Here is a 13,614-nt window from a genome sequence, read left to right on the forward strand (position 1 = left end):
TGGCAGTGAGTGAGGGCGGGAGGGGGCAGTGAGGGAGGGGGGGAGTCACCGGCTGTGCTGTGCTTTCCCGATCTTCCGCCGCATATGCACTCTGGCCACGGACCTACAGATCACGGATCAGGGATTACAGATCACGCAGGTCTGAGAGCGCATGCGCGGCTAGCGTTTTATTATATAGGATTATAATTCGCTTTCTCCAAAGCAATTGCTCTTTCCATCTTAAAAATATGGCATAGCGAATTCCACCAGAATGTATAATTAAGATTAGTATAATTTTTCCATAGTTATTGGTAATATGCTGAATGGCAACCCCTGTCATGATTAATAAAAGTTTGTTATGTGCTGATAATTGACTTTTTTTCCTCATAGACATACCAAACAGAATAGTATCATAGGATAATGCAACATGGTTTTCTAATAGACAATTTACTTGAGTCCAAATTGAATTCCAAAAAATTCTAATACAGGGACAATAATAAAGTAAATGATCCAGTGTCCCCGCTTCCAGATTCCCTTTTGTAAGCAGTAGCTACAGTCTTTGCTTTCTCTTTGGGAGTTTTAGAAATTCTATATAGTTTGTGGGGTCAGTGGTTAGGACTAAATTAATTTTATCTTGTCTTTTCATCAGGTGTTGCTGCTCCACCTCCTTCATTCCTGAACCGAAATGGATTGGAATCCCCCCGCCCAGGCGAAGCCAGCCCAAAGTTCTCACATTCCAGCATCAAGATCATTCCCAGACCACGTCCATCCCCCGTGCGCAGTCGCATAGACCCTTGGAGTTTTGTTTCAGCAGGTTCCAGAGTCCCTTCAGTGCCTGAGCTGGGACCACAGCTACCCAAAGAAAAAAACAAGTTTTCTAAAAACCCTTTCTTGAACTCGGACCCCTTCTCCTCAAGGACTTCCAGTCCCTGCTTCCCCTTAGACCCTGCTTGGGCTCCTGGTCCTCATGTGAGAGAGAACCAGCCCCAGCACCCACCTTTTACCACCAGTGATTTGGACCCCTTCAGCATCCCCACCAGGATTGAGTTTACCAAAGCTCATCTCTCACCTGCTTCAACCCCCCAGCCAGGACAGCGTAGCCCTTCTGTCTCTCCCAGAGTACCTCCTCGGTCTTTTCCAACCACTGCTGGATCCCTACTGAAAGATGAACTGGAGTCCTCAAATCCATGGAGAGGGAACAGTGGGGGTCCTTGAAGTTAAAAATTATCAGAGGCCCATCCTTGTGTTGAGTTCCCCTCCTTGAAGCCCCTGTAGGGGAAGGCCCCATTTTCCTTGGATCAATGCAGCAAGGGGCTGCAAGTGTGAAAAGAGTTTGGGGATACCCAGCTGGATAGATATGTTGGGGCATTTACTACTGAGCACAGAACCTGGAGGACCCAAGCAGCTATCTATAAGAAGACAGATGGAAGGCCTCAGGCCTTACTATAGATGCCTTATGTGTTATACCCACTACCTCTTATCATGCCAGTACATATCCAGCCCCCTTCAACAGTAACCCACAGCCATTATCACCCAATAGCTGTGATGTGGGAAGGAAGACAGTCATGTTCCCACCAACGAGATGTCCATATCAATAAAGACCACCAACATGGCTAGGATTCCAATTTCTTGTCTTCCTTCTAAACTTCCCACCTGTCTTCCTTCCTTCTAACACTCTTCTCCATCCACATCCTGTTCCTAATCTTTCCGCCCTTCTGGTCCGACATTTTTGAATTATAATGGAGAAGGGTGGAGGCACATAATTTGTTTACCCTCTGCTTCCTCTGTCTCTTTTTTTTTCTCAAGGCATCAGAGCCGTTTATCTTGCACACAAATGAAGAAAACCAAAATCCAGAATGAAATGTGATCAGGAGCTTGTTGAACATGATTTGTACTGTACTAGGCTGGTCCTGCTAGATTTCTGTGAACAAGGTCAATTTTTGCCTATCCGTGGCCCAACCTGTGGACTGAAACCCAAAAAGAGAAAAGACAGAGCTAATAAATATAGATGTTTTCAGCAAGTTCTCAGCGTGCTCTTTTGGTTTTCAGTATACTTCTACAGCTCTTGCATACCTTCAGTGGCCAGGAGCAGTCGGCACACCCATGTTCATTTTCACATTCTACTTTCTCAAATGCATTTTGAGTTATATTTTAAGTTGGAGCTTAGTTCATGGATCTACCCAACATACTCTACACTTTCAACATAAAAGAGCAATTATAGAAATATTCAAAAAGTAATTATGTTTATATTTAATATGAACATTTGAGATACAACATTAGCTAGCTAGCAGCATGTTGACGCAGTTTGTATAATCAAATTATAAAAACAAGACAGGAATGCCATTTTTGTAAAAGAAATGGCCAATCAATCACACCAACACATAGCATAAGAATAAGGACCTAAAGGGCCATATTATATAAACAGCGTCCCGATTGTAGGCAGCGGTAGGCATCCTTGAAATATTGTAAACCAGGGCTGCCCAAGCCCAGTCCTCAAGATCTACTGACAGACCAGGTTTTCAGGATATCCACAATGAACATGCATAAGAGAGATTTGCATACCAAGAAGGCAGTGCAGGAAAATCTTTCTCATGCATATTCATTGTGGATATCCTGAAAACCTGGCCTGCCAGTAGAGCTTGAGGTCTGGACTTGGGCAGCCCTGTTATAAACCTTTCTTGCTCTTTATTGTCCTAGTTTGGTTAATTATGTTTTTATTTTATTGATTTTAAATATAGCCCACTGTTTTTATTGTACACCACTTTGATTTGACTTTTTTTGTTTAAACTGTGGTATATCAAATATAATAACTGTAACTACCACTGTAACAGCCAATTGGGACGCATGTTTTCTAAAAAAATACAACCCAAGGCAGGCAGCCTACACTATAGGTTGAGAGAGATGCCTAGGGACACTTAAGCTCCCCCAAGGCTGGATGTGGGCATGGTTTTGCCCAGAAGTGGCTTTAGGCAAGCTTAAGTGGCCCTTGGTATCTGAAATGTAGGCCATTGAAATGTTAGCCTACAGTTCAATTAGACCTGGCTGCTAAAATGATCATGGGAAGGAAATCTCCCTGCTACGATCGGTTGAGCAGCTGCAGCAGGGATCCCCCGAGCTCCACCACAAGTCAGCCAGCAGGAGGGATGCCCACTCCCTCCTGCCGCCATGCCCAAAACCCCCAACCCACTGTTCATGGCACGAGAGATGCCTGCTCCCTCCTTCCAGCTCTCCTCCCCTGTACTTTTAACAGGAAGGCTAGCTGGAGAGATGCCTACTCCCTCTGGCTGGAAGATTGGCCTCCAGAATGGCAGGCCTTCCGCTTCCTGGTGCATCCTGGGATACACCGGGGAAGGGCCTAAGGCCCTGACTTGCCCAGGCACCTAAGGCCCTTCCCATAGGAGGGGCTTTAGGCACCTGGTCTAGCAGGAGTCTCCTTCCCAGTGCATTCTGGGATGCACTGGGAGTGGCCTAAGACTCCGATTGGCCAGTTCCATAAGGTCCTTTCCATAGAAGTGGGATGCACTGGGAAGGAGGCCTAAGACTCTAGTTGGCCCAGGCGCCTAAAACCCCTCCTATGGAAGTGGGGTCCGGGTCGACTTTAGGTGGTGGGGGTTTGGGGCAGGGTGCCAGCAGGAGGGAGTGGGCATCGTTCCTGCCAGGGATGTTGCGCTATACATCATTACGGGGATTTGTTTTATTGCTCCAGCCCCCATTCTGCATTCCTCTTTTGAATTAATTCAGTGAATGTTTTATTAGACATTACGTATTTTGCAAAGTGATCTATGGAGAGAGGAAGCAGACATATAATCATCTGCTGCAGCATAGAAAAATTCACAGAGCTTATCATTAACACCCCTTCTAAGCTGACTATAATATAATTGTATACAAGGGGATAATTGCACATAAGCAAGACAACCTCGATCACATACCCCAGAAGTCTGGATCAGATCTGCAAAAGGTTGTATAGTACCATCATCTTGTAAAAGAAAAGGAACATAAACATACCCATTTATTGTCCAGCATTTAAATGCCTCACCTTCCAACCCTGGAGGAAATTCTGAGTTCCCAATAATTGGTAAAAAAAAAAAAATCTGTGAGATATGCCTATTGAAACCAAGATGTCTTAATCCACTGCTACGTTTCCCGTAATGGTCTCCAAAGAGTGTTGTTTAAAGTGGTGTGGAATGCAAGCTAAATGAGCCAGTAGTTACGTGGATGTGGAGGAGCAAAAAGCTCTTTTACCATTGCCCACAGTGTGTAATCTGTCTCCAGCACCTAGTCTAGTGTGTTATAACAAGCATGTTAAGTTATAACGCCAAATATCAGGAAGTGCAAGCCCTCCTCTTTCCCAATTTCCAATAAGATATTCCATTTTTAATTTTGTTTTTTTTACCTTTCTAACAAAATTTAGCTAGTATCTTATATAATATATGAAGATCTTTACATAGGACCCAAATAGGAACATAGTGAAAAGAACATATAACCACTTGGGAAATAGGGTCATATGAAAAAGATCTACCAAACAATGAAAGAGGTAGTGAAGGCCACACCACTGAACATTGTTGTGTTTGCTGAAGTAAATAAGTGATATTGTAATGATATAAATTCCTAGAATTAGGCAGTTGAATACCTAAATATGTAAATGCATCTGACACCCATTGTAAGAGAAAGTCCAAACCCCCACAAATTTCTAGTTTTGAGCAACAAAGCTAATGCTTTAACTTACTACTCAGATTTAAAACCTGAAAAATCCCCATATTCCTTGAAGCAATCCAAAACTAAACTAAACTAAACCTTAAGTTTATATACCGCATCATCTCCACTGATGTTGGAGCTCGGCACGGTTTACAAGAACTTAAAATATAGGAAGAGAAGGAGAAAAAAAAGGTTTACATGAACTTATATATAGAAGAGAAGAGTAAGGGGGGGATAGTGATTGGAGGGGTTAGTGATATGCCCTAATAAATCATCTGCATAAGCTGAAATTTTGAATTCACCGTTCCCCACCCCCACTACTGAAATATCTGGTTTTCCCAATGTATTCCTTACAATGGGTCCAGGGTAAGGACAATTAATAATGGTAATTACGGACATCCTTGTCAGGTGCACAGAGGAATACAAAAAGCTTCTGATGTCACTTCCTGTATATTTAGAAAAGCAATTAGGTTGCTATATGAGGCTGAACTGCATGTCCAAATTCCCCAATTATACCATATTTAACAAGAACCCACTGCATAAATTGCCAGTTTACATGATCAAACACATTTTCAGTGTCAAAACTGATTAATAGGGACACCCCCCCTCGAGAATGAACTGCTTCTAAGGTAGCCAAAATTTGCCTAATGTTCTTATCCATTCCACAAATTATTTTTAATGTTTAAATCTCTTTTTTTTATCATTTTGGGGAATAGGAAAAAATCACAAGGGGCAAAGTCAAGTGACTAGGGAGGGTTCGTAATCACTGTAACATTTCTGGAAGTCAGGAATTGTTGAACAACGAGTGATGTGTGAGTGGGTGCGTTGTCATGATGGAGCAACCAATTTTTGTTTTTCCACTTGTCTGGGCAGAAATGTGTCTTGTTCAATTTGTCAGACAAAATTTGTTGAACTGTCCCACTATCTCACAAAACACCATGGATAGTTTGTCTATGATCTGCAAGGATAATATGAACTTTTACTATGGTTTCCGGTGTGTGGCATGGTCATCATCATGGACAGATGTTCATCCATCCTTGAAGCATATGTACCAAAGAAAGGTTTTGCTTTGGCTCTTGGCATTATCTCCAAAGGCTTCCTGGAGCATACAATGGGTTTCTGCAGCAGTTTGTTTTAAAGTTTGAAACAAAATTTGATGCAGATTCTTTGCTCAGTAAAATCCATCATATCGAAATCCGCCGAGTCACTAAAACACAACCTTACAAAATCGCACAGAACAAAACAACGCGACCACTCAGCTGCATGCCTGTTGGCACACTGATACACAAAGCCTCTAGCAGCGAAAAGGCATACTGTGGGCACTGTTCACATTCCCCAAACTTTTGGGTAGCACCTCATAAGTAGTGTAAGCAGAAGGATGGGAGAGGTGAGGGGTGGTTGGGAGTACCTAAGCAGCCAGAGATCTGTGAGCTGTGTTAGCTACGAAACATATCTGCAATGTTATTTTCTATTAAAACACCTTTCTATAACTGCAATAGAGCCTGCCTCCAGACAAAAGTTGGGGGGAGAAGACTAGCACCAATATTTTAAAGAAAGAAATAGTTATTAGAAGGGCCACTGATAATATCTAGTTTCCACCAAGGCTGGCAGTAAACAGATTTTAACAGTTTTGTAAAGTTAGACCTAAGCTGTGTGTACAAGTTCAGATTAAGAAAAAGTTTGATTTTTTTTTTTTTTTTTGAGAAAGCACAGAAATTCACAGCAACAGAATAATCCAAAATCCAAAACCAGAAGTAAAAGATTAGCCAGCTACAAATAAGAGAGAATGCAATGTTACACTTAGCTCAAACAGTGAGGTCACAGACAAGTCCAGGCACATGTTTGAATTGAAAAGGCAGAGGGCTTAATTATACCTTTTGGTGGAATTCAGTATGTCATATTTACAAAATGGAGAGGGTGCTTGCCATGCAACAAGGAAATTATCATAAGTTTAAAAAGATTTGGGGGCCATTGATTACTTATTCTAATGATCAGACATCTTAAACACCTTGGTATTGGATAGGGGGGGTGGGATTGGGAAAGATAATAATTGTTAATTGTTTTATTATTAATAAATGGGTGGATGGGAAGGGATTCTTTTATATTTATATATTTTAAGGATTATAAGTAAGAATGTCAAGTGATTTGTTAAAAATTTTTCTGATTGATTATTATACACTTGTTGTAAGATTTGAAAATGAATAAAGATAAAAAAAGAAAAGGCAGAGAGGGCTTTCAGTGCTATAACCACATCTCTGCTTGCAATAGAGCCTGCCTCCAGACAAAAGTTGGGGGAGGAGACTAGCACAAATACTTTAAGGCTAACACAAATATAAGTCTGGATATGGATGGAGTCGCCATCCTAAAATACCAGAAAGGTAAGTACATATAATTGTCCAAAAAAAAGAAAAGATCAATGGACAATGCCAGAACATATGTCCCAATGCCCCACAAATTTTAACGAAGCTAGCCTGAGGAGCTGCAATAAGCTAAGATAATAATTGGGTCAAAATGTGCTAAAAAGATGCCAAGTGTTTAGCTTCAAAACCTGTCAGATGTGCCGTTGTGTGCGTCTGGTCAGCTGTATTTAATGGCACTAATTTTAAACTGTGGCCATGTAAGTTCGGCATAGGCTCCCTCAAATGGAAAGTAACTTATTTTGTACTATAATAGAGGCAAATATTTTGTTAGTGAATTCTTGCTATACATATGAAAAGTTAAAGAGTTGATACATGAGCAGTGTGTATTTTGTTGTAGTTTTCCCCTTGACCCTGAAGAAAAGTTTCATCCGAATCATGCATGTCGGGAGAGGTGAATGAACAACGAAGGATAGTTCACTATAAAGTTAAGTGGCGTCCTTCCGTTTTTATATTGAATAATAGGAAAAATAATGACAAAGGATATGGATAAAGAATTATACTAAATTAAATAGAAAATTAAATTAAAAAGAAAATATGAATATACAATAAAAGTTGGACCGACGAAGAGGTTAACAACCGGTAGCATTTAGTGCTGCCTGCAGACTGAAGGCCCATACAACTAAGGGTTCCTTTTACGAAGCCACGTTAGCGGTTTAACGCGTATAATAGCGTGCGCTAATCTGCCGGCCGCGCTAGCTGCTACCTCCTCCTCTTGAGCATGTGGTAGTTTTTCGACTAGCGCAGGCTAAAAAGGTGCGTGCGGTAAAGCTGAGCTCTAAGTAGAAGGTGATTTCATCTGTCTTCAACCTTGTTGAGAGATATAAGTCAAGATAAGGTGTGATACAATCTGCTTGAGTACACAACACCTGACAATCGACGGATGTGCATTTATGACATATATGATGTTTATTGGCAGTTACTTGCTTTATGGCTTTGTACAAAACCCAAAATGGATGAAAACTCATAAATGAAAAAAAAGTCACCAAAAAGTAATGAAAATGACGCTGAACTTTAATGCTTTTGCAACTGCAACTATTACTACTACTACTAGAGAATTACTGCACAGGGCCTGGACATGTTGGGCCGCCACGTGAGCGGACTGCTGGGCACGATGGACCTCAGGTCTGACCCAGCGGAGGCATTTCTTATGTTCTTATGTACTACTACTACTACTACTACTACAGGAGCAAAAAAGTGAAAATGTCATTTCAAATTGCTTTTGCGACTAATGCAACACCAGCGAAAAGGGAAAAATGCTGTTAAAGCACTGAGCTTTTTTAAATTGCTTTTGCGACATGAGCACCTTACAGCTATTGATGTATGTAATATGTGCTTATGACGTACACCCATGATGCGATTCAATAAGACCTGCTTATGAGTGATGCGAATGCATGCCTACGATGTAACATTTCCTGGCACATGCGCACATTTATACCTTTTTGTGAACTATTCTGCACATGTTTCAGTCACCTTCTCCAATGACCGATCTGTCGAAATTTCCGCGGACCTCCAGGAAGCTCATGTGTATGCAAAGTTTTTGCAGCATCACTCGTCTTTTTGATATCAGAAAATTTGCCTGCACTACAATGACCCATAGGATTTTAATGGCAACTTTAGAACATTGGGGCCCGAGTATTTTCCCATTCTTAGAGGGGCTTACCTGAGATAATGGAGGGTTAAGTGGAGTGCCCTGTCACAAGAAGCATTGGTGGGATTTGAGCCCTGGCTTCCCACTGTTTCAACCCATTGTTCTAACAATTAGGCTACTCCCTGCTCCTCTGAGGAGCATTTCCTTAATGTTAGTTCATAATAATAACTGCATCTCTGAAGATTACCCAAAAAAGCTGAATGTTTATGCAGCTAGTGCTGAGATTTCTTCCCTTTCCTGGCATCATTCTTTACGAACTTAAAGAAGGTCTCTTTTCATTCTTCATTGCTACATTTTACTGAGAACGCTTAAGAGCTGATTAACTTCAGTTTTAAATGGTCTCTGGAATTTGCTGAACAGTTTCAGATACTATTTCTCACCTGTCACACTCTTTAATTTTAGGAGAACATATAACGCTCAATTCAATGCCAAACTCTTCATAGCTCACAGCTATGACAGCCCATTAATGTTACTACTAAATATTGATGGGAGTGCCAGCACCTGTCCTCCTCTCTGCCCTCTCCCCCACTCCTTCCCAACCTCCCTTACCACAAGTGTGTGCCACTTCCCTTTGTCACCCGCCAGGATCTGCACTAACCTTACAGCAGCCTTCCACCAGGTGGCAGTAAAAGAACTAAGGCATGCTTCAGCAAGAAGGCTGAAGTCCTACAAGGGGGTGCTAGTCTGAAACAGAGCACTCCTTCTTTCAGACAACCCATACACACTAGAAGCACAAAAGTACAAACACCAGAGTTGTGTTTCAAAAATGAAAACCAAAAGTTTATTATTCAAGTCTTTACATTTAAAGCAATTGCACAAAATAAAACATTCTGAGAAAACCCCCCCATAAACAACAACAGCAGTAATACAAGGTGGAAATGCTTCACTCTTCAAAGTAGAGACTGTTCAGTTCTGCGAGATTCCAAGATGGCCACCAAGGTTCAGGCAGTTCATACCCAGTTGCCAGCTTATAGTGCTGTCAGGTTTTTCTCCACAAATAAAACAAAGCAAAAATCAAGTTACCTCAGTGCATTGTTTCCACTTATTGAATAAGACTTTAGTCAATGTTCTTATCAAACCAGGTAAGTATTATAACCTTTGTAGTTTGAGAAAAAGGCCTTAATTGGTAGCTTTTCTTTAAAGCAGAAAGAAAAAAAAGCAAAACACATTATTACAGTCCTATTTATGGCAGTTCTTCTGAAGCCACCACATCCAGCTGCTTAAGTCCTCCACCAGGGCAAAAGAGTACCTCCTGGCACAGCTACCAAAGAAGTGTCCAAGGTTCAAAAATAAACCCAGAAATGTCCCCAAACACTCAGTTTCCTAAGAGTGTAACAGCATTTAGCTCACTTGTGCACAGCTTCCAATGAGGCTTCTATACAGCTTGGCTATTTTAGAGAGAGAGCATGAGAGAGCCATAGTGCACCCCATAACACAACTCTTCAATCCTAAACACAGACATTTAAGCCAGTTCCATGGCTTCTCCCAGCCCTACTTCACAGGTTTCAGTCACTTTCTCCAATGACCGATTCTGTTGAAATTTCCATGGACCTCCAGGAAGCTGTGTCACCCACCTCCATAAACTCCTGGTGTGTGGTCAGGCAATTCTCCAGCTTCAGACACATCTACCATGTCCACATCAGGGCTTCTCCTGGACAGTGACCGCTGATGCTGCTTCCCCTCCCCATGTTGACTCGGGGTCAGGTTTAAATAGGGAAGAGTCCTGTCTACACCTGTATTGGATAGGCATGTTCCAAAACGCTCTCTGCCTCCCCCTTTGGTGAGACTGAATATTGCAGTCAGGAAAAAACTGCTGGTTTTTCTGAGCAGGGGCAAAATGGTGTTTCTGTGTGCTTTCCCTGTGTGCTTGCTTGCCAACGATCCAGGCTACGGGAACGGGACCTAGTATAGACAGCCCTGCTTGCCTGATCATCGGGGAAACTAGCCTGATGGGCTTTAAACCCCTTTTAATCCTGGCTTGCCCTGATAATTCCCCTGTGGCAAATCGGGAATGTCACTAGAATTGCCACACCTCCTACCTCTTTAATTTTCCCCGGCGCAAGCAGCATCACGAACTTGCCCGCATCGGTATTGGCAGAGAAAGAGCAAACATGACGCAGGCAGCAAGTTCATGATGCTGCTCGCACCAGGAAAACTAAAGAGGAATGGGGAAGAGAAGGGGGCGCACGCGCAGCAGGGGGAGTCGGGAAGGAATGAAGGGAATGCCACCACCCTAGGTGCCATGCACCATTGCTACGCCACTGCTAACAGCCCCACAAGTGGAATAGCTTGTGATTGGTGGGGTATTCCCCTTGGTCTTGCGTGCTTGCCCCAATTTGTGATCCTTATCTCTCAGCAGGGAAGACTCGCTCTGTGAGAGCAAGGGCATCCAGTCTGATCCCTCAGCTTCATAGTCCGAAGGACCTTCAGAAAGGTCCGCAGGATTCTGGCCAGCCTCTGTAATTGGGACGGATGCGTCCTGGGAGCCCATGCCCCCTTGCATAGCCCCTGGCTTGCTGCCAGACCTCGCGTGAGGATCTCAGCTATCCAAAATAAGCTCGCCACATCAAATTCACAAATTCAGGAGAAAAAGATTTTACTAGGCAGTGCTGAGTCCCCTTTAGGTAACTCCACTTTACGTCTTTTGGGCTCCCAGGGTTTTGGAAGAGATTTTCTCCAGCCCTGCCCAGTTCCACCCCAGATAGCCTCATCTCTTCTTTCCCGATCTCTGGACCACGTCTGAAGGGCCTCGAGCATGCATGGATGTGTGTGATATCATCTGCATATGCTCAGAGGCCCTCCAGATGTGGCCAGAGCTCGTCAGAACTTTCCAAAACCTGGACAAACTATTGGGTTTTGGAAATTCCATTCAGGCACCTGGACAGTCCTCAAAAAGAGGACATGGCCAGGTTTTCCCGGACGTCTGATAACCCTAATCCTAGGGTCCCTCAAAGCCACTGATTAAATAAAGTTCCATTGTTTTAAAATTTGCTATTATTTTTGCTTAATGGAACAAATTTCTTGTTATTATAGCTATAACTTTTATGTTTTCATACTCAGCGATGATACATTGATAAAAGGCATTTTATGTCAAGTCTGTTTTATTGAAAAAGAAATAACACTACAATCTCCAATTTGCTTATCATAACAAGTGGGATTAGATTCCCACTAATTCAGTGCAACAACCACAAAAGAATAAGAAAACATTCTTCTTTTTTTTTTAGTTCAAACTTTTTATTGAGTAAGTATTTTAGCTTAACATAAGAAAACAAATCCACAATATCAAAATATAACAATATATGATATATCTGAACAGACACAATATAATGAGTATCTCAAATTATTATAAAGAACGGATTAAAGAGAAGGAAAGCAGATAGAATGAAAAAAGAAAGAGCAGGGAAAAAAGAAAAGAGGAGCTATGATATGGCTTCAGAAGCAGCTGTATGGAACCTGTGAAGAAATTTCCAGGGTGAAATAAACATGTTAGATGGCATAATGGAAATATGACATTTTTCAGTTACATATTGTTCATGTTTATTATACAGACACAAGGAATTCCACCAAAAAGTAAAATCTAAATGGGAGGCTGATTTCCAATTTCTGAGAATATGCATAAGGGCGATAACAAACATGGCGTCAATCAATTTTGGAGGACAATCCGTATTGGCAAAGCAAGGCTGTTGAGAACGAAGCATAATAATATCAAGTGAGATTTCAGAGTGACTAGAAGTGATATGTTTGATAGTCTTCTAAATGCTAGTCCAAAAGGGACGTATGTTAGCACATTGAAATAACATATGATTCAAGGAGCCATCCGAGCTCTGATAGTGCCAACAAGAGGGATCCGGCCTCAATTTAGCTTTCCACATACAGTAAGGTGTCCATAAGGCTTGCCACATAACAAAGTACATAGATTGAGATATTCTGGATGACATTAGTGGGCGGTTAGTTTTAGTCCAATAGATGTTCCAATTAATATCAGAGAATGAAGAAGGTAACAATTGTTGCCAATGAGACATGTCCTGCGATGAGAAAATATATTTGTGGTCTCTCATAATTTTATAGAACACGGATATCGCTTTGCCTTGAGAAAGGACTATTTCACTCCAAGAGAGAAAAGAAGCAATAGATGAAGGTGATAATAGGGAGGGTAACACAGCTGATATACTTGAGGTCAGCGTCAACCATTGGGAGTGATAATTCGCTAGGGTGGGAAACTGTTCATTAAAAGAAGTAAAAGAGATTAGTTTGTTGTCACGAACCAGCTGGTCCACAGACCAAAGACCAGCTTTTTGCCATCTTCTCCAGAAGAACATCTTATTATTACATTTCAATTTTGGATTATTCCAAATAGACATTTTTGCATTATTATAAAATGAAGAGTCTGCCAAGGAATCCAGATGTCGTAAGGCTCGTTGCGTTGCATTCAAGAGACCAAATTTTCTTAAGTGTAGAGGGAGCGACATAGTACAAAAGAAGAAAATGGGGTAAGGATGACAAATATGCATTTCCAGTTCCAGCCAAGGCGGTATATCTAGAGATGAGTGAATATGGGGCCAATAAGCCCCGTACTTAGCCAAGGAAGCTAAATAATAAAAATAGAAGTCGGGAAGATTTAAACCTCCATTTACCTTGGAGGCACGCAATTTAGCCAAGGCTATGCGAGGTTGTTTGTTATTCCATAGAAAGCTAGAGAGTTTTTTGTCAATCCAAGAAAAAAACGATTGTTTACAAAGAGAAGGTAACATGACTAAAATATATACTATTCGTGGCATCAGATTCATTTTTATTGAGGCTAAGCAACCCCACCAGGATAAAAATAAGGGGGACCAGTTGGATAAAGTTTTTTGAATAAGCATTTTAATTTTA

At 41.6% G+C, this 13,614-nt stretch overlaps 1 protein-coding gene across 3 annotated transcripts in view; it reads left to right on the forward strand.

Moving 5' to 3' along the window:
- The window catches only part of MAP3K11 (mitogen-activated protein kinase kinase kinase 11), a 53,031-nt gene extending 51,031 nt beyond the window's left edge, over positions 1-2,000 (forward strand). For all 3 annotated transcript variants that reach the window (XM_033953725.1, XM_033953727.1, XM_033953726.1), the window contains one exon: positions 629-2,000. In XM_033953725.1, coding sequence (XP_033809616.1) covers positions 629-1,194 — 566 coding nt within the window. In that variant the 3' untranslated portion in view covers positions 1,195-2,000. The remainder of the gene's footprint in view (positions 1-628) is intronic.
- The last annotated feature ends 11,614 nt before the right edge of the window (positions 2,001-13,614 follow it).

The sequence above is a fragment of the Geotrypetes seraphini genome, chromosome 8, assembly GCF_902459505.1.
Source record: "Geotrypetes seraphini chromosome 8, aGeoSer1.1, whole genome shotgun sequence".
Classification (NCBI taxonomy): domain Eukaryota; kingdom Metazoa; phylum Chordata; class Amphibia; order Gymnophiona; family Dermophiidae; genus Geotrypetes; species Geotrypetes seraphini.